At 41.8% G+C, this 20,900-nt stretch overlaps 1 protein-coding gene across 1 annotated transcript; it reads right to left on the reverse strand.

Annotated features, from left to right (window-relative positions):
* Nucleotides 1–2,911: 2,911 nt before the first annotated feature.
* On the reverse strand, nt 2,912–18,357 carry samsn1b (SAM domain, SH3 domain and nuclear localisation signals 1b). Its single transcript, XM_072659378.1, has 8 exons — nt 18,114–18,357; nt 15,276–15,356; nt 15,015–15,143; nt 13,060–13,186; nt 11,647–11,798; nt 10,207–10,413; nt 9,637–9,787; nt 2,912–4,202 (listed from the first exon to the last, which is right to left on the reverse strand). The coding sequence occupies exons 1-8, from the start codon at nt 18,165–18,167 to the stop codon at nt 4,018–4,020; spliced, it is 1,086 nt and encodes a 361-aa protein (XP_072515479.1). The 5' UTR covers nt 18,168–18,357; the 3' UTR covers nt 2,912–4,017.
* Nucleotides 18,358–20,900: the final 2,543 nt, after the last annotated feature.

The following is a 20,900-nucleotide window of genomic DNA, read 5'->3' on the forward strand; positions in this document are numbered from 1 at the left end:
TTAACACATTTATCTGACATATTTTGATAAATATAATATTTTCTATTATTTATTTGATGAGTTGTCGGGTTGGTAGGGCCTCTTGGGTCTTTTGCTCTCAAACCAGCCTCAACTGTTTATGACATGGATTCCTCAAGATGTGGGAAACGTTCCTTTAAGAGTCTGGTCCATGCTGACTGGATTGCATCACCCAATTCCTGCAAATTCAGGAGCTCCTTCATGCTGTGAATCTCCCGTTCTACCACTTTCAAAGGTGTCCTCCTGGATTAAGATCTGGGGACTAAGAAGAAGCACCACTGAAGACCACTGACCTCATGGTCATGTTCCTGAAACCACTTCAAGACAACCTTTGCTTTGTGAGACGTGGTGCATCATCATGCTGGAGGTATCCATCAGACGATGGGAAATTGATGACTGATTAGTATTTACAGGCCCAAGCTGTGCCAGAACAACACCCCCACACACCATTACACCACCTCTACCAGCCCGGACTGTTCACACCAGGCAAATTCTGACCCTACCATCTGTGTGAGGAGCTTCAGCAGAAGTCGAGATCCATCAGACCAGGCTACGTTTCTCCAGTCCTTGACTGTCCAGTGTTGGTGAGCCTGTGCTTGAGCCGCTGCAGCCTCAGCTTTCTGGTCTTGGCGGACAGAATCGGAACCCGACGTGGTCTTCTGCTGCTGTAGCCCATCATCCTCCTTGAGGTTGGATGTGGTGTTGTTGTTGTTGTGCATTCTGGGATGCTGCTCTGCTCTCCACAACTGTACAGAGTGGTTCTCTGAGCTACCGTAGCCTTTCTGTCAGCTCTGACCACTTTGACCATTCTCTGCTAATCTCTGATCTTTCTAGATGTTTTCTTAATCACACCATTCTGAGTAAGCTCTAAAGGCAGTTCTCAAAACACTCAAACCATCATCAAGCCATGCTCTCATTTCCTCCCACCCTGATGGTCGATGTGGTTGATACCACACGATTGGTTGACTGGATAACTGCATGAATGTACAGCTGCATGGAAGTGTATATACACAGCATATAGCTGTAAGCAAAGGTTGGACTGTCCTGATTAAATGCTCTCAAATGTTCTGCTGATGTTGCTGCACATCCTCTACAGAAAACACACTGCACCAGTTCTCCTGAGGGGCATCCCAGCAACTTTATCTACTAACCAGTAACTGCATTACCTTAGAGACCTTATCTGTGCTCCAGTAGGAATGTCAGAATTGGCTCTCAGAAGCAACAGGAGCTTACTGCGTCCTCAATCCTCGGCTATTTCAGTGGTGTAAAGCGTGGGGGGGTGTACGAGCGTCGGGCTGCACGTGCCTGTGTTGACAATTCACTGCCGAGAGAGCAACGTACGAACGTCTGACTGTTGACGAATGTCTGCCTAGGCTGTTTTCAGTCAGTGGAGCTCCTGAAATTGACCTCAACCTGAACACACCTCATTTCAAGACCACCACAGCCGATAACATCTAGCTAACATGAACTAGGACAGGAATCCTCTAGCTAACATCAGTCAGAATAGTTAGCAACTAGCTTAACATCAGCTAGAGCTGTTAACATCTAGCTAACATCAGCGGCGTCAACATCTAGCTAACTTGAGCCATAGCAGGGATCCTTAACTAGCTTAACATCAGCTAGAGCATTTAACATCTATCTTAACATCTAGCTAACATGAACTACGACAGGAATATCGTCTAGCTAACATCAGTCAGAATAGTTAGCAACTAGCTTAACCTGAACACGCCTCATTTCGAGACCAACACAGCCGTTAACGTCTAGCTAACATGAACTACGACAGAAATCATCTAGCTAACATCAGCTACAGCCGTTAACATCTAGCTAACATGAACTAGGACAGGAATCCTCTAGCTAACATCAGTCAGAATAGTTAGCAACTAGCTTAACATCAGCTAGAGCTGTTAACATCTAGCTAACATCAGCGGCATCAACATCTAGCTAACATCAGCCACAGCAGGGATCCTCAACTAGCTTAACATCAGCTAGAGCATTTAACATCTATCTTAACATCAGCTACAGCCGCTAACATCTAGCTAACATGAACTACGACAGGAATATCGTCTAGCTAACATCAGTCAGAATAGTTAGCAACTAGCTTAACATCGGGTAGAGCTGTTAACATCTAGCTAACATGAGCCACAGCAGGAATCCTCAACTAGCTTAACATCAGCTAGAGCATTTAACATCTATCTTAACATCAGCTACAGCCGCTAACATCTAGCTAACATGAACTACGACAGGAATATCGGCTAGCTAACATCAGTCAGAATAGTTAGCAACTAGCTTAACCTGAACACGCCTCATTTCGAGACCAACACAGCCGTTAACATCTAGCTAACATGAACTAGGACAGGAATCCTCTAGCTAACATCAGTCAGAATAGTTAGCAACTAGCTTAACATCAGCTAGAGCTGTTAACATCTAGCTAACATCAGCGGCATCAACATCTAGCTAACATCAGCCACAGCAGGGATCCTCAACTAGCTTAACATCAGCTAGAGCATTTAACATCTATCTTAACATCTAGCTAACATGAACTACGACAGGAATATCGTCTAGCTAACATCAGTCAGAATAGTTAGCAACTAGCTTAACATCGGGTAGAGCTGTTAACATCTAGCTAACATCAGCGGCGTCAACATCTAGCTAACATCAGCCACAGCAAAATTGGCCACTGAGTGTTGACTGTTGGCGGGGTGTAGGATAGCAGTGAGCATCGCGTCGCCCCTTACGCAGGGTGTAAATTAGGGCCCCTTGTGTATGATGATGTTTGTCTGTGCTTATGTGCTTTTCAGGAAAATCAATTGACTGATGAGAAGTGTGTGGGTCTGTTCTTTGAGCTTCCTCCAAACAATGATGATGATGATGATGATGATGATGATCAAACCTCTGTATTTTGCTCTTTTATTGAAGAAAATATACAGCAGTTCATTCAGCAGGTTTTCCACTTGATCTACCTCCTACCAAGCAGGGCCTAAACATCATAGATCTCGGTCACAGTAGTATTTTTTTATTTACAGTATATTTACAGCAATACTCTTCAAGTTTCCCATTTTACTGACTTTTATATGTATATATTTATTGATATATAAAATATATAATATATGACAACAATTGAAAAGGCTGCGCTGAACCAAAGTCCTTATAGGCAAGTCCATGTAGTTCCTGGAGAGACCAACATTCTGGAAACCGAAGGTCACGTGACCATTTCAAACACATATTTTCAATGGCTGATAAAATCGTACACAAACCCAGTGAGTAGTTTGTAGCATCCGGCTCAATAATGCACAAAAACCTACTGCGCTCAAGCTAGTGGACACGTCTCCGCTCGCGCCGTCTCCAGTAAGCTGATTTGTCTCTCTTTGTTGAAGAGAAAACGTCCTTTCGTATTTCAGCCAGGGGGCGCTCTCCTCATTTTGGACAGTTCTGTGGTTCTATACCTCAAAAGCTGAGATTTACCGTAGGTACCTCAACAGGTACCCTAACCAACCTGCACTTAGTCGGCCCTGGTGTCCTGGAGTTGTTAGCGCTCATTCGTCGTGGAACTACTTTTTTGGCGGAAGGATCTGAAGCCTATTCAGTGTGAAATTCAGGGCTTCTGTAATTGTATTGCGGTTTATTATTTTCTATATATTACGTTACATAATAAATATATATATATATATTATTTAGTATAAAAGCAATAGAATTGCGTGTTATCGCGAGTAACATCACCTTCTGGCTCGTGCCCTGATGTTATTCGCGATTACACACTTCCTCTCGCGACCTATTTATATACACACCTGACATTTACCACCTTCACTACCTTCTTAATCTTAATTCAGGAATTTACGCACGCATCTTGAAAGGGAACAAAGGCTTCGGATTCACAGTCAAAAAAGACACAAGTAGCGCCCGACTTGCAGAGGCGACGACCCAAAAGACTGTGTTTTAGGCCAGTGGCCGGACGTGCAAATGGGCGGTTTGAAGGGTATGCAGGGCTGAAACTGAATGTGGTTAGACCTCAGTTGGCGTTGGGTCGAGAGACGGCAGATGGCTCTCTGCATCCTCTTTGCTGTTGTCGGAGCAGTCCGAAGCGATGTAGCAGCCCGAGTCTCTGGGACAGTCGTTCAGCTCCACTTTGACTGGGTCAGTGGGGGATTTGGGCTCGTCCTCGCCTTCACCTTCCTTCTGACTGTTTGCTGTAAAAGAGAGACAGCAGTTAGGCCCTGGAGTCGTTACTGGTCTTTCCCTCCACGTAAACACAAAAAAGGCCCTGAACGAATTACGCTCGCCTACAAAAGACTACGTGAAAGACCATGGATACCGAAAAAAGAGGCCCTACTTAGGTTTCACACTGTTCGCAAAACACACCTGTACTCAATGTACTTTTTACACACTGAGGGAAACGGCTAGTTCTGCAGTAGGTCTGAGGCAGAGCGTCAGATCTTGTGAAACATGATGATAGATAGCGCCTTAACCGCAGCAAACTCACCCCTGAGTTCATTTCCTGCCAGTATCTGAGCGCTTGCATCACGGCCTGCGTGTCCTCACTGACTCCACTCGCTGTTTTTCTCACATCGTTTTCTTCGCTGTGTGTTTTTTCGTCTTTACTTCTCCAGAACGACAGCTTTAAAAAACCCAGGGGCTACGCGGCATGAAGGGGGATTCCTGTGTTAGCACAGCCTCGAGCTGAACCCCGGGGAAATTTGTTCAGCTGACCTCGAAGCACGGCTTCATGCTGAGTCCAGAAACGAGCTTGCTAACCCTAACCCGTTAAGCCATGTTTTCACTGAGGTTTTGAGAATTCTTCCAGAGAGCAGTTCGCTACAGTGCAGTAATGGGCTAATCAAAGGACAGTTATAAGCTAACTGAGGGGTTGTAGTGTAGACTGCTGGCTAAATGACTGCCCTGTCCTGGGCTAATTACAGGGGTGGTGTTGTGTACTGTGGTTGGCCAACAGTGGCATTTACTGTGTAGTACAGAATGCTAGCTAAGCACTGTGGTAGGCTAACTAGTTGATGGTATGGTATCGGTTTGGTGTGCTGTGGTAAGCTAACTACAGGGTTATTATTGTATACTATAGCTAGCTAATTAATTAGCACTGTACTATAGTAGTCCTAAAGTTATTTGGGTAGTATAGAAAGTGAACTCAAGGGAAGCTATTGTGAGCTAGAGTAGGCTAAATGAGGGTTAGCTATTATGTGGCCTAGAAAGCTAGCTAATTAAACTGTACTGTAGTAGTAGCTAAAGCTAGCTGAATGGACGTTACTGTACACTGTTGACTGACTACTGTAAGTAAGGTTATGTACTATAGTAAGCTAAATAAATGTTAGAGATGCTAAGGATATTATTATTTTAAGGTAAACTAAGGGTAGTGACTATAGTAGGCTAGCTTAAAAAGCAGCTACGTTGTACTACAGTGAGCTAGTAGAAGGCTAGTCACTGTGTACAATAGTAGGCTAGTTGAAGGCTAGCTGTTGTGTTCTGGATTAGGTTAATTTGGATATTGATGTAATGTAGTACAGTAAGGTAATTAAGGATATCTAAATGTACTACAGTGAGCTAGTTGATGGCTAGTTACTGTGTACTATAGTAGGCTAGTTGAAGGCTGGTCACTGTGTACTATAGTAAGCTAGTTGATGCTAGTCACTGTGTACTATAGTAGGTTAGTTGATGGCTAGTTACTGTGTACTATAGTAAGCTAGTTGATGCTAGTCACTGTGTACTATAGTAGGCTAGTTGATGGCTAGTCACTGTGTACTATAGCAGGCTAGTTGAAGGCTGGTCACTGTGTACTATAGTAGGCTAATTGATGGCTAGTTACTGTGTACTATAGTAGGCTAGTTGATGGCTAGTTACTGTGTACTATAGTAGGCTAGTTGAAGGCTAGTGACTGTGTACTATAGTAGGCTAGTTGAAGGCTGGTCACTGTGTACTATAGTAGGCTAGTTGATGCTAGTTACTGTGTACTATAGTAGGCTAGTTGAAGGCTAGTCACTGTGTACTATAGTAGGCTAGTTGATGGCTAGTTACTGTGTACTATAGTAGGCTAGTTGATGGCTAGTCACTGTGTACTATAGTAGGCTAGTTTAAGGCTGGTCACTGTGTACTATAGTAAGCTAGTTGATGCTAGTTACTGTGTACTATAGTAGGCTAATTGATGGCTAGTTACTGTGTACTATAGTAGGCTAATTGATGGCTAGTTACTGTGTACTATAGTAGGCTAGTTGAAGGCTGGTCACTGTGTACTATAGTAAGCTAGTTGATGCTAGTCACTGTGTACTATAGTAGGCTAGTTGATGGCTAGTTACTGTGTACTATAGTAAGCTAGTTGATGGCTAGTCACTGTATACTATAGTAGGCTCAAGGCTCAAGTGAACTCAAGGGAAGCTATTGTGTGCTAGAGTAGGCTAAATGAGGGTTAGCTATTATGGGGCCTAGAAAGCTAGCTAATTAAAATGTACTGTAGTAGCTAAAGCTAGCTGAATGGACGCTACTGTACACTTTTGTTGACCGACTACTATAAGTAATGAGCTAAATAAAGTTTAGAGATGTTAAGGATATTATTATTTTAAGATAAACTAAGGGTAGTGACTATAGTAGGCTAGCTTAAAAAGCAGCTACGTTGTACTACAGTGAGCTAGTAGAAGGCTAGTCACTGTGTACAATAGTAGGCTAGTTGAAGGCTAGCTGTTGTGTTGTGGATTAGGTTAATTTGGATATTGATGTAATGTAGTACAGTAAGGTAATTAAGGATATCTAAATGTACTACAGTGAGCTAGTTGATGGCTAGTTACTGTGTACTATAGTAGGCTAGTTGAAGGCTGCTCACTGTGTACTATAGTTAGCTAGTTGATGCTAGTTACTGTGTACTATAGTAGGCTAGTTGAAGGCTAGTCACTGTGTACTATAGCAGGCTAGTTGAAGGCTAGTCACTGTGTACTATAGTAGGCTAGTTGATGTTTAGTCACTGTGTACTATAGTAGGCTAGTTGATGGCTAGTCACTGTGTACTATAGTAGGCTAGTTGATGGCTAGTCACTGTGTACTATAGTAGGCTAATTGATGGCTAGTCACTGTGTACTATAGTAGGCTAGTTGATGGCTAGTTACTGTGTACTATAGTAGGCTAGTTGAAGGCTAGTCCCTGTGTACTATAGTAGGCTAGTTGATGGTAGTTACTGTGTACTATAGCAGGCTAATTGAAGGCTGGTCACTGTGTACTATAGTAAGCTAGTTGATGGCTAGTCACTGTGTACTATAGTAGGCTAATTGATGGCTGGTCACTGTGTACTATAGTTAGCTAGTTGATGGCTAGTTACTGTGTACTATAGTAGGCTAGTTGAAGGCTAGTCCCTGTGTACTATAGTAGGCTAGTTGATGGTAGTTACTGTGTACTATAGTAGGCTAGTTGATGGTAGTTACTGTGTACTATAGCAGGCTAATTGAAGGCTGGTCACTGTGTACTATAGTAAGCTAGTTGATGGCTAGTCACTGTGTACTATAGTAGGCTAATTGATGGCTAGTCACTGTGTACTATAGTAGGCTAGTTGATGGCTAGTCACTGTGTACTATAGTAGGCTAGTTGATGGCTGGTCACTGTGTACTATAGTAGGTTAGTTGATGGCTAGTTACTGTGTACTATAGTAGGCTAGTTGAAGGCTGGTCACTGTGTACTATAGTAGGCTAGTTGAAGGCTGGTCACTGTGTACTATAGTAGGTTAGTTGATGGCTAGTTACTGTGTACTATAGTAGGCTAGTTGAAGGCTGGTCACTGTGTACTATAGTAGGCTAGTTGATGGCTAGTTACTGTGTACTATAGTAGGCTAGTTGAAGGCTGGTCACTGTGTACTATAGTAGGCTAGTTGATGGCTAGTTACTGTGTACTATAGTAGGCTAGTTGAAGGCTGGTCACTGTGTACTATAGTAGGCTAGTTGATGGCTAGTTACTGTGTACTATAGTAGGCTAGTTGATGGCTGGTCACTGTGTACTATAGTAGGCTAGTTGAAGGCTGGTCACTGTGTACTATAGTAGGCTAGTTGATGGCTAGTTACTGTGTACTATAGTACTATAGTACTGTGTAATATAGCATTGAGCTGTGGAGCAGTGGAAGAATTGTGTCCTCCGGAATAAGGGATGGTGCTAGGTTCAATACTTTCGGATGGGATGAGTTGGAAAGTTGGGGATGAGGAGGGGTGGTGATCATCATTCAGCATCCTGACCTCACTAACACTCGATCAAATCCTCAGAGCAATGCTCCTCTAAAATCTAGCAGGAAGCCTTCTTCCCTGGACAGTAGAGACAGCTACTCCTACAAAAGCAAGATCACCTCACTTGTTTTCACAAGAAACAATGAATGAGCAGGTGTCCCAATACTTTTGTCCATTAGCGCGGGTTACTGATGTATGTTTAAATGTCGCCGCCTTCCGACTGGGCTCTGGGTTGGACTGCTGCACACAGCAGGATGTAGCACGTCCATAGTGTCATCCTGTTATCTTCAGCCTCTTAGCTGCAGCCCTTACGCTGCGGCTAGGTCACTCTCTGCACTGCATACTTTCAAGGCCGCAATACCAGAGCGCCCTGTCCCTTCCTTATCTCTGTCATTGTGCTGATGAACGTGGCTCTAATTAGGCCACATCTCTGATTAGCCTCAGCATTAGCCTTAGCCTTTCGCTAGCTTGCCTAAGAAAAGTTGCACGGCTCAAGGCTGACCTTTAGCGCAGGATTTGGAGCACTGAAAAAGTAACAGAGTAAATCCGGTGACTCTGCAAAACTGCTCCAGTTCTAACAGGTGTGTGTGTGTGAGCTGTGGTTGGCATGGTCTACTTTGTGTGTTTATAGCTTTGACTCAGCCTAGATTGGACTTTCTTTTCCTTCACACTGGCTGAATATCATGCTGTACCTTTATAAGCCTATACACCCTGCAGTGTAAACTACATGTCCAAAAAAAAAAGTTTGTGGACACCCTTTCCAACAAATGCATTCAGCTTGACCCTGACTACCACGTCTTGCTCAACGTCCGATAATTCACAATGCCCTGCCTCAAGCACACTGGCCAGTCTTCAGCCTCTTCCACAAGGTGACACCTCACAACGTCTACAAATGTGGGTGTTCCCAAGCCATCCCCTGAGGGAACACCCTCAAATGAGTGCCATGTTGGCCTCACTTATGGATGCCCACCAGGGTCCCACTAGGGTCAGAGGGGTTAATCATGGGCCCATCTAGGTTGTACACTGCACATGACGCCTAGATGGGACCATTGTGAGATTAGGGTGGACTGTAACGAACGAAGGGCCCCAGTTTGAAAGCCCAACTGGGTCCCAGTAACCACAGATAGACCTGGAACCTATATTCCACCATTGTGAGCCCCATTAGAGCATGTTGGCTGGGACTTCTTGATCAATGCTTCTATCCTGTCAATGTCAGTAGTCATGAAGGGCTTATGCATGCGTCATGTAGCCTTATGAACGACCTTTGTTAAGAACATCAATCAATTCATAATTATTTTTAAAATCATATTAATCAGCTTTTTAATGTGGTTGATGTTCTCAGTTTTTCATCTCTGGTCCATTGCTGGATTTTTCCAGTGGCCATTCTGTGGACCACCCTGCGTCTGAAGATTACGATTACTCACATTCTGCATCCTGTAGACACTCAGTAGCCGCCAGCAGTCTCTGCCTGTGATCAGGGTCAGTCACATTCAGCTCAATCAGGTGCTGCTCTTTCAGGTCCTTCAGATCTTCCACTGTCTGATAACCGTTAAGCAGCAAGGAGGAAACGTGCTCCTGCAGTGAGAACAGGTCATTTTCATGGTCATTTTCATGGTCAACACTCAGGGTACGGCACATGTACTCCACATTTATCTGAGCTGGAGGTCAAATGTCATTATCAAAGGTTGGATAATGAGTCAGATGAGTCTAAAAACAGCAGCAGGTTTTTTGCTGAGTATCATCTTTTTTTTTACACTGATCTTGATTGTCCCTCACTGATATGCTGAAGGCGTCTAGTCCTGTGACGTTCATCAAGATAGAGGACTCGTCTTTCCTGCTCTTGACTCATCCCGACTCGCCGAAACGCATCATCTGGTGAGCCTGATAGCGCATCATGTGGCTCGTTTGGCTAATAAAGCAGATCACTGCCTGGATAATCAAGGCCAAGTGTGATGATAAGCTAAGGTTTTAGGCATCTGTGAAAGAAACATCACCTCTAGGTTGAGTCTCTCAAGGAGCTCCTGGAGGGTTTTGGGTCGTGGCCTCCTGCTCTTCCTGTTGTTTCGCATCCTCTGGATGGGCGCAGGCTCCTCTGCCAGGACGTCCACGTAGATGAACTTGAAGTTCCCCACTTTGCCATTCAGCAGGCCTGCCCATATGCCATTGGGGGACTTACTGATGATGTCAATCGTATCTCCGACCTGAGTGAAGAGAACATTCGGCACCCTGAGCATTGGTTCTAAAACTCAATCCAGGGAGAGTGCTGGAACCCCATTATTCCAAAAACACACCAACATATTAAGGTTGGCACCTGCTTTAAAAGAACTCTGAATAGTGCAGAACATTCTAGAACAGGACACATGAGAGAGAGAGAAGAAGAAGAACTTTCTCAACAGTCTAAACAGGAGGAGAACATCCCTACTAGAACTAGAACAACATGGACAGAGGAGAACTGTTCTCCATTCCTGATTCTAGAACAGTGTAAAATGCCACTCTAAATTCTGGAGGAGGGAAAGCAGGAGAACCTTCTAGAATACTAAGAAGAACATTCTACGTTCTAGCACAGTGTGAACTGTTGAGAACATTTTAGGAGAGTGAACGGAAGAGAACATTCGGCACCCTGTGCATTGGTTCTAAAACTCAATCTAGGGAGAGCGCTGGAACCCCATTATTCCAAAAACACACCAACATATTAAGGTTGGCACGTGCTTTTATACTGACTGGAAGCTTAATAAAGTGATTGGGAGAACGTCCCAGAAACCTGTGAAGAGGCAGAATGTTCTAGATCAGTATAGTAAAAGAACTTTAAATAGTGCAGAACATTTTAGAACAGGATGCATGAGAGAGAGAGAGAGAGAGAAAGAGATAAGAAGAAGAAGAAGAACATTCTCAATAGTCTAAACAGGAGAAGAACATCCCTACTAGAACTAGAACAACATGGACAGAGGAGAACTGTTCTCCATTTCTGATTCTAGAACAGTGTAAAATGAAGGATGCCACTCTAAATTCTGGAGGAGGGAAAGCAGGAGAACCTTCTATACTGCAGGACAGTGTGGAGGGTGGAGAACATTTCAGCTTCTAGAACAGTGTGAGTGGAGCAGAACCTTCTATACTGCAGGACAGTGTGAAGAGTGGAGAACATTACAGCTTCTAGAACAGTGTGAGTGGAGCAGAACCCTCTATACTGCAGGACAGTGTGGAGGGTGGAGAACATTTCAGCTTCTAGAACAGTTTGAGTGGAGCAGAACCTTCTATATTGCAGGACAGTGAGGAGGGTGAAGAACATTTCAGTGGAGCAGAACCTTGAATGGAGAGGAATGTTCTACATTCTAGAACAGTGAGAATGGAGGAGAACATTCTCTATAAGCACAACAGACAAACACCAGCCAAACACTGGCGTATGTCGGAGAACGTGGGCTGTATGTGGTCACTACCTTGAGTTTGAGGGACTCTGTGTCGTATGGGCTCGGGACGAAGTCGGTGTGGACCTTCGCTCGGCCACAGAACTGCCCGGTGTAGGGGAGCTCTTCTTCCAGCCTCAGGCTGTCTCTGTTACTGGAGCCATCAGAGCCACTGGTGACACCACCTAATGAATAGGAACAGTGTAAGAGTGTAAATGGTGGCCAACGTTCTAGATTCCAGAACCATGTGAATGGAGCAAAACAATGTGAGTAAAAGAGAATATTCTAGAACAGTGAGAACCTCCTAGATTCTAGACCAATCTAAATAGAATAATCTAAATTCTAGAACAGTTAATGGATGAGAACAGTCTAGATTCCAGGACAGTGTGAGCTGTGCAGAATATTGTAAAGCAGTGTGAATGGAGAACATTTTAGAACAGTGTAAGGGGAGTATTCTAGTTTTCAGAACAAAGTGAATGGAGGAGAATATTCTAGAACAATATGAGTGGATACATACTCTGCATTCTAGAACAGTGTAAATGGAGAAGAATATTCTAGAACCATGTGAATGGAGGAGAACATCCCCAAACATTCTAGAACAGTGTGAGTGGAGGAAAACATTTTAGAACGATATGAGTGGTTGAGCATATTCTAGATTCTGGAGCAGTGTGGGTGGAGATTAATGTTCTACGTAGATTCTAGAATTTAGAGGAGAACATAGAAAAGTGAGAGTGGAGAAATACACATTCTAGAACCATGTGTATTCTAGATTTTTTGAACAGTGCGAGTGGAGATGAATATTCTAGATTCTAGAAGCTTGAGGAGAACATTATAGAACAGTGTTAAAAGAGAAGAATATTGAATATAGAACCATGTGAATGAAGGAGATCATCCCAGAACATTCTAGAACATTGTGAGTGGAGGAAAGCATTCTAGAACAGTGTGAGTGGAACTGAATATTCTAGATTCTAGAATTTGTAGGAGAACATCCTAGAACAATGTGAGTAGAGATGAATGTTCTAGATTCTAGAAGTTTGAGGAGAACATCCTAGAACAATGTGAGTAGAGATAAACGTTCTAGATTCTAGAAGTTTGAGGAGAACATCCTAGAACAATGTGAGTAGAGATAAATGTTCTAGATTCTGGAAGTTTGAGGAGAACATTATAGAACAGTGTGTGAATGGAGAATAATAGTATAGAGTAATAATGGTGGAGAACCTCCCAGGTTCCAGAACAGGGTGAATGTAGGAGAACATTCTAGATCGTTCAGCAGTGTTAATGGACAAGACCAATCTGGAATCCAGTTTAGAGTTAATGGAGGAGAGACGTTCTAGGAAATGTGAATAGACCACTAATACGTCTAGAACTTGTGAACTAGACACTGCTGACCCGTATGAGGGTCAACCTCAGAGTTCATCAGAGGCGCTGTGTGAAGCAGAAGCTTACTGGAGGTGCTTTGGCCGCTGTGGAGACTGTAGAGGCTTTCCGCTGAGTTACTGGACCTTCTGCAGGCTTTACCCAAAGCCCTGCTCGCGGTGGTCTCTCCTTCGTGGTCCCTCTCCAGGTCCTCTCCCTGCCCGAAGCAAACACATGCACAGCTTGACCAATGAGAAATCGCCCTTTTATCATTAGCTGGCCTGTTAAACACTGCAGGTGAATCGAACAGCTACCTGCTAGTGCTGTTAGGAGGAGGCGGAGGAAGAGGAAGAGGAGGCGGAGGAGGAGGCGGAGGAAGAGAAGGAGGAGGAGGAGGAGGAGGAGGCCGAGCTAAAGTCATTGCATGTTTAATTCCACAGGTGCCAAAGCGGCTCAGGGTGGCAGGTTACGCAAGGACGTGGCCTCAGGCTGGCACGCAAAGTCTTTAATCCACAGGAGCTGCCTTGCCATATATAACTCAGACATTAGCTGTGTGTGTAATCCACCTATGTGTGCTCCTGAGCTGCTGTTTATAGTAAATAAGCGCTGTGTTTCCTGTGTGTCGGTAAAACACACCCTGCGTACCCTCAAACTAGGCCTTTAGGACACGGATGCAGCGTAAAAGGGGAATTCCACCAAATTGTTCAGAATATCTGCCAAATACACTGATCAGCCATAACATTAAAACCACAGACAGGCGAAGGCAGCAAGGTGATGAGCTGGACGCAGGATGAGATCCTGAGACACTCTGAAACTGTATCAGAACCTCTCCAAAACATCAGGCGGGTCTTACAGGACTTAAAGGATCTGCAGCTAACACCTAGGAGGTCACAGGACACCTTCAGAGGTCTTGTGGATGTCCATGCCTTGAGGGGTCAGAGCTGTTGTGGGGTGACCTATACAATAATAGGCAGAACAGGACCGCTGGGCATGAGCCTTAGGTTTAACCCCCACCCCCACCCCCACCCCCCTGAGCATTGAGCTGTGGAGGAGTGGAGCTGTGTTCTCTGCAGTGATGATGGAGCTCCATCCAATTCATTTGGGATGAGCTGGATACTGATGCTCTTGTGAGGCTGAATGCAATCACATCCTTCTCACAGCAGTGTTCCAGCATCTAGTGGGAAGGCTTTCCAGACGACTGGAGGCTGCTGCTTGTAACTGCAGCCGAGGGGAACAAACTCCTTATTAATTCCCTTGATTACTATATGGACAAAAGTATTTGGACACCTGCTTATTTATCGTTTCTTCTGAAATCAAGGTATTAAATAGAGCTCATCCTGCTTTTGTTGGAGTTGTCCAAGGAAAATGGCTTTCTACTAGATTTTGGAGGAGCACTGCTGTGAGGATTTGATTGCATTCAGCAATCAGGTTGGGATGTTGGATGATGATCACCACCCCAAAAGTACTGGATGGAGCTCCACCATCCATCATTCCAGAGAGCACGCTTAGTTCCACTGCTCCACAGCTCCTCAATGCTGGGGGGCTTTATACCCCTCTACTAGCCCACGCCTGACATTAGACGGCAGCATGGTTCCAATATAGGTTCATGTTTGTTGATCTGCTCCAGAGAGAGTCCTATTTTATTGGCAGCACTTCTTCTCTACAGGGACTAGTTCTGAGAAGCTCTGTGTCAGTCAGCAATGGGCACAACTTTAAAGTAGCTGAATGTGTTCATAAGAAGGGGTGTCCACAAACATTTGGACAGTTTGCTGGCTGTTACTGTCAGTCAGCAGTATTTTGTGTTTGCAAAAATCATTATAAATACCAATGAGAAAAAAAAAAGCCCATCCTTGGTTTCCTGGTTGTGACCACGTACACCTGTTTTTTTCACATCAGCGGTTGGAAAGTGGAGATATTCTTCAGCGATAGGTTCAAACGAAACGGCGCAAAAAAAGCAGACGCTGCAAAAAAAAAAAAAAACAGAGAGAAAAAACACACAAGCTCTCGCTTTCATCTTCAGCGTCTTCAGCACCTTTAACACTCACCGCTTCCTCTGACAGAGCCTTCACATACTTTCTCCCCATCTTCTTGCGCATGGTCAGCGAGATGGCCTTCATCTTCTTCCCGATCCCTCCCTTGCTGTGCTCTCCCTCGGGAGACTCTCCGTCGGCACCCTGCCCACACCAAACCCCAGCTTTAGTAACAGTTCTGCGGTGAGAGGCTACAGAAGCTGGGCACAGCGTATCACCTCAATAACATCAGTGTGCTAGAATCATTGAGTCAGTCCTCCAGAGTGGAAGACTTACCAGCGTTTCTTCATGTTCCTCGGGCTTGGTTAGAGGAGAGTGGTGCTTAGAACTGTCGAATCTTCCAAAGCTGGAGGAGCGCTGTGTACGAGAGAAGATAACCAAGAGACAGGACATGATTACAAAGTGAAAAGTGGTCAGTGAGGCCCTGAAGCACTCGTCCACCTCTGTTCCGGCCCAGTTTTTCTCTAAAATGGCATGGAAGTGAACTATGGAGACCCGGTAATGCAACTAGTGTTTGATGGCACTTCAATAAAGTGTCATTCAGTATCAGCAGGGTTTGACGTGAGCGTAGACGACTTTGACGTTGTGGTACTTTTTTTCCGCACTGCCACTGTAAAAAAAATGACCAGGCCAGGATTCTGACCTATAAACTGTCCTGACTGACCTGAATGTGCTGTTGAACGACTGCAACCCTTTAAACAAACCAAACAGAACAGAACATTTTACATGGTTGGAAATTTGCTTGACCAAAAAGGAAGAGTTGTGGAGTTGTAAAGCCACTCGAACTACAGCTCAGTACCTACACCCACACTGAGCTGGTATTCAGATGGTGAAGTTCCTGCAGAAGTGTAAGGAAGCTGGTAATTTGAGTGTAGTACCATTACACTCCCCTCCTTGTACTGGTTTCGGCACTGTGGTAGTTTAGTTTTTTTTAATGGCTCCAGAACCATTCGATTTTTAGCCTAACTGGTTCAGACAGTAAACGGTGTTCTTCTAAGTGGATTATATTAGACAGAACGCTGGCAGTACCAAAATAATATAATATATAAATATATAGTAAGAATAAAGAGGATATATAGGCTGAGTAGAGTTGGTATTGGTACTCAGTAACGGCAGTATCACATTTTGGGTAGGCAGTCGTGATTAACCACATTATTCTGGGTAGTAATTTGTGAGTAATCACATTATTTTAGGTTGTAAATCACAATTAATCACATAGGGTAATTAGTCGTGATTAATCACAATATTTTAGGTAGTAAATCATTAATCACATTATTCTGGGTAGTTATTCACAATTAATCACATTATTCTGGGTAGTTAGTCACAATTAATCACATTATTCTGGGTAGTTAGTCATGATTAATCACATTATTCTGGGTAGTTAGTCATGATTAATCACATTATTCTAGGTAGTTAGTTGTGTTTAATCACAATATTTTAGGTAGTAAAGCATGATTAATCACATTATTTTGGGTAGTTAGTCATGATTAATTACATTAAATAGTAGTAAATAGTGATTACTCCTATAATCTTGGCTAGATAGTTAGACTATTCTGGGCAGAAATGTGTGATTAATCACATTATTTTAGTTAAGTTAGTTTAGTTAAGTTAGCTGTGATTTATCACAATATTTTAGCTTGTAAATCATGATTAATCATGTATCTTTGGGAGGTTAATAGTGAGCAATTACACTTTGGGTAGCCAATCATGATTGATCAAATTATTTTGGTTAGTTCATTGTGATTAATCATGTTCCTTTGGATGCCATATGAGTAAGTAGTGAGTCTTGATTAATCACATTGTTTTTTGAGTAGATTCATAATGAATCACATTTTAGGTAGTTGGTTGTGATTAATCACATTATTTTGTTTAATTGCATGTTTAATTCCATGAAATAGTAGTGAACAGTGATTAATCCCATGATCTTGGCTACATAGTTGTGATTAATCACATTCTTTTAGGCAACTAATTGTGATGAATCACATTTTGGGAAGTCCAGTTCTAATCATTAAATATTATTTTGATTAGTTGTGATTACTTAGTCATTAGTTGTGATTAATGACATTATTTTGGGAGGATAGCTGTGATTAGTCACGTCCGTTTAGAAAGTAAATTGCAATTAATCACATAAGCTTGGCTCAGTCATGTTTAATTACACTGTTTTAGTAAGTTAATCATGATTAATCACATTAATCACATTGTTGGTTCATAATCACATTATTTTGTGTAGTTAATTCTGATTAACAACATTTTATTTGAGTGGTAAAGCAAGATTGACCATATTATGTTAGTACAGTTCATCAGGAACAATGACATTCATTTTGGTGGTTATTAATCACAGTTAATCACACTGTTTTATGGAACTAAGTATGATTAATCACATTTGTCCAAACAAACTTTTTTTTTTAGTTTTACTTTACATTTAAAAGCAATGCACAATGCAGCGCAACCGAGTTACATCTGTTATAAATATTTATCATCACATTTCTTTTTGTAGTTAGTTGTGATTATTCACATGTAATGATGCCTAATCACTTTATACTTTATATAGATCATCATGACTAATCAAGGGCACAGTAATTCACATTATTTTGTGTATTTAACACTTGATACTTGAGGAATCATGTTTTGGCATCAGACGGGAAAAGTGGAATCGGTGCGTCCATACTAATAATTCTATTAAAAGTCCTGAGAATGCCAGAACTGCAGGGGTGCAGTTCCCTTGGTATGCAAAATATCACATCTAGCAATCTATATATAAAACTACATGAACAAGAATTAACCATATTTTCATGAAATCCAATGCTTGCCAATATTATTAGCATAAACGTCTAAAATATGCATATTTTCCATCATCTTTTAGAGCAGTATTAGTTAAGTTTGCATGCTGCTGTAAATATGTTTTGCAAACCACCTCAATAATAAAGAACGTCATGTTAATAAACTACCCCACACCCCTCAAAAGTGAAAAGTCAATGGGTCATGCCGCCCCCAAAACCCCCTAAAACTGCACCAGTGGTGCCACTATAATTACTGTTGTAAACTGTACCATTTTATTAAGGCATATAGACAGAATTATACTTCAATATGTCATGTTATGTTAATAATCCATACCTTTGGCTTACTCTTTGGTTTCTCCGAGGCATTTGAAGCTCTCCTTTGCAGCATGGCTCTCAAAACCCTTTTTAAGTTTTTTGCTTTAGAGGCAAACTTTCCTGCACATGACCTGAAACACTGTGCGCTGTTTTCGAGCAACTTGCAGAGCACACACTCTCTCTCGAGGGCAGAACCTAAACTTCCTCATCTGCACACAGGATGTGAATAGCCCTGAGTTCTACAGGCGTCTGATCGGCGAGGTTATTGCCTCCAAATGCCTCTGTGGGTGTCGGAGCATCATTATTATGACATTCGGATGGCCAGTTCCAGCGTATTTCAGTATACAGGAAAAGGTTGACCACATGTGTGTGTGTGTGTGTGTGTGTGTGTGTGTGTGTGTGTGTCATTGCATCATCTTAACTGCAAGGCCTTCATAAGCTGTTATCCATTTACGCTTATTCATACTCATACCCAGTAAGTGAGGCCCCTCAGCTGATTCGTTAAGATTCTACTCATTACAGTCCCTTTATTAACCACATTAATTACATTCATTTATGAGCTGAAGTGCCAGTGTTTCTCCCCTGTGGTTTGCCATTAAAAAGCTCATGTGTAATTATGGCCAACGTATTTGTACAGGCAGCAGGGTTTAAGGAATGCACCCAGTAATGGCAATTATAAAGCTTAATGGAAAATGGTAGGAACCAATTAGTGTAACGATGAGATCAGGCTAAGTGGTTTCTTTGGATTTTAGCCATCATGAAGCTGGATGATTTTTTTCTCAGCATATTGAGGCATTTCAGGAATACTGTGTGTTGCAGTTACTTGACAAAATACAGCAATAAGGGTTGTCAATCAATAAAAAAAAAGATTTAACCGTGATTGATCAGCAGTTTGTTTGATAAATAATCACATTATCATTTTGCGTTGTTAATACACATCATTAATTGATTAATCACATTATTTTGTGTAGTTAATTTGGTAGCAAACATGATTAATCATATTATTTTGTGATGTTTCTCATGACCAATCACATTTTTTTATGTTATTCTTGATTCACCATCTAATTATAATAATGATTACTCACAGTATTTTGAGTATTTAATTGTGATTAAGCACTTTTGAGTTTTGAGTATTTTGTCTAACAATTGTGATTAATTACATGTTTTCTGCAGTTAATTTACAATTACTCAGTATTTTAAGTAATCCATTGGGATTAGACACTTTACTTTGTGTAGTGATTAATCACATGGTTTTATATAGATAGTTGGGATTAATCACATGTATAACAACCACAATGTCCTCTGTGAAATGTGTCACGATTAATCACATTATTTTGTCTGGTTAATCATGATTATTCCATATTATTAGGAGTAGTTCATCAGAATTAGTCACTTTATTCTGTGTTGTTAATCACAATGAATCACAGTATTTTGAGCAGTTAACTGTGATAATCACATTGTTTTTAGGTAGTGAATCATGATTAATTACATTATTATTGTAGTTCCTTATGAATATAGCCTAAGCAGAATTAGTCACATTACTTTGTGCAGTTCATTGCAATCAGTAACATCTGTAACAACCGCATTTGTCAAATCCAGCTTGAAATATTTATTTTATTTAAAAGCAGTGAAATGTACTGTAGCTATATAAGCTTTATCATGTATTCAAAATCCAATAATTCCATAACATTATTTTCAGCTTTTGAACACAGCTCAGTACTTTTTTTAGTGAATAATTAAATACTCTAACTTCCAAAAAAAATTGATCTGTGTTTGAGTTATTTTTTGATAAAAAAAGATTAAATTAAAAACAAATTAAGATGTAAAAATCTGAAGATATTTCTGTGTTCAATTCAATAAACATTTGGTGTTCAGACAATAATTTCCACAGAATGAAGTTTCTGATTGGCATCACTGATGTCCAGCAATAGTATTATATATATATAATACTATACACATATACACACTACCAGTCAAAAGTTTTCATAGTTTTTATTGACATTTAAGTCCGTTGAATAAATTGCAATGGTATAAAGTCCGGTGACCTCAAATGGTACAAAGTCTGGCAGCAAACTGCTGGGGCTTTCGAGTGAAATGAACTAAAAAACATTTTGGGGAAGTCATTGGTTAACACCTCACAGCTAGTCTGTTGCAGTATAAGTGAATTTGGTTTTGTCAGATAATGTAAACAATTTATAATTTACAACCCTGTTATCTACATAAAATCAGTGTAGCAACTGTGTTACAGCACTCTGCACCTAACGATTACGACTGGAAGAAGACACTTGATAAAGGAAGGCCTAAAAGTGTTGCTCTGTCCTTACAGATTAAAACAGAATGTGTGTGTATATATATATATATATATACTCATTTTATATATATATATATATATATATATACATTTTATATGTATCAATATTTATATATATTTACATTACATTGCTATAATGGGCAATCTTATCAGCGCAACATACCCCACCTGATCAGCTGAGCTTCAGCCTGCAGTACTGGAAACTTCTGCACCACTACTGTTGTACTGAAACGGCACTTAAAAACCAATGTACTCAAATCACTATATTTATTTCAAGGCAAAAAAGACTCACCATGGGGTCCGTCAACTCCAGGTCAGGTGACGGGTCCCTCTTGAGGTGGTCCAGACAGTGGAACAGCTCCTCAAACCTGTCCCGCTCAGTTCCACAGGCCAAAGGGAAGTCGAAGGCGTACAAGTGCAGGTCAGCTGTGGGTCTGTGGCAGGTATGATGGAATGCTTCCCATGCTGGGGAAGCATCCATGCTAGTCCAGGGTT

This window comes from Salminus brasiliensis, chromosome 16, assembly GCF_030463535.1.
Source record: "Salminus brasiliensis chromosome 16, fSalBra1.hap2, whole genome shotgun sequence".
NCBI classification, from domain to species: Eukaryota; Metazoa; Chordata; class Actinopteri; order Characiformes; family Bryconidae; genus Salminus; species Salminus brasiliensis.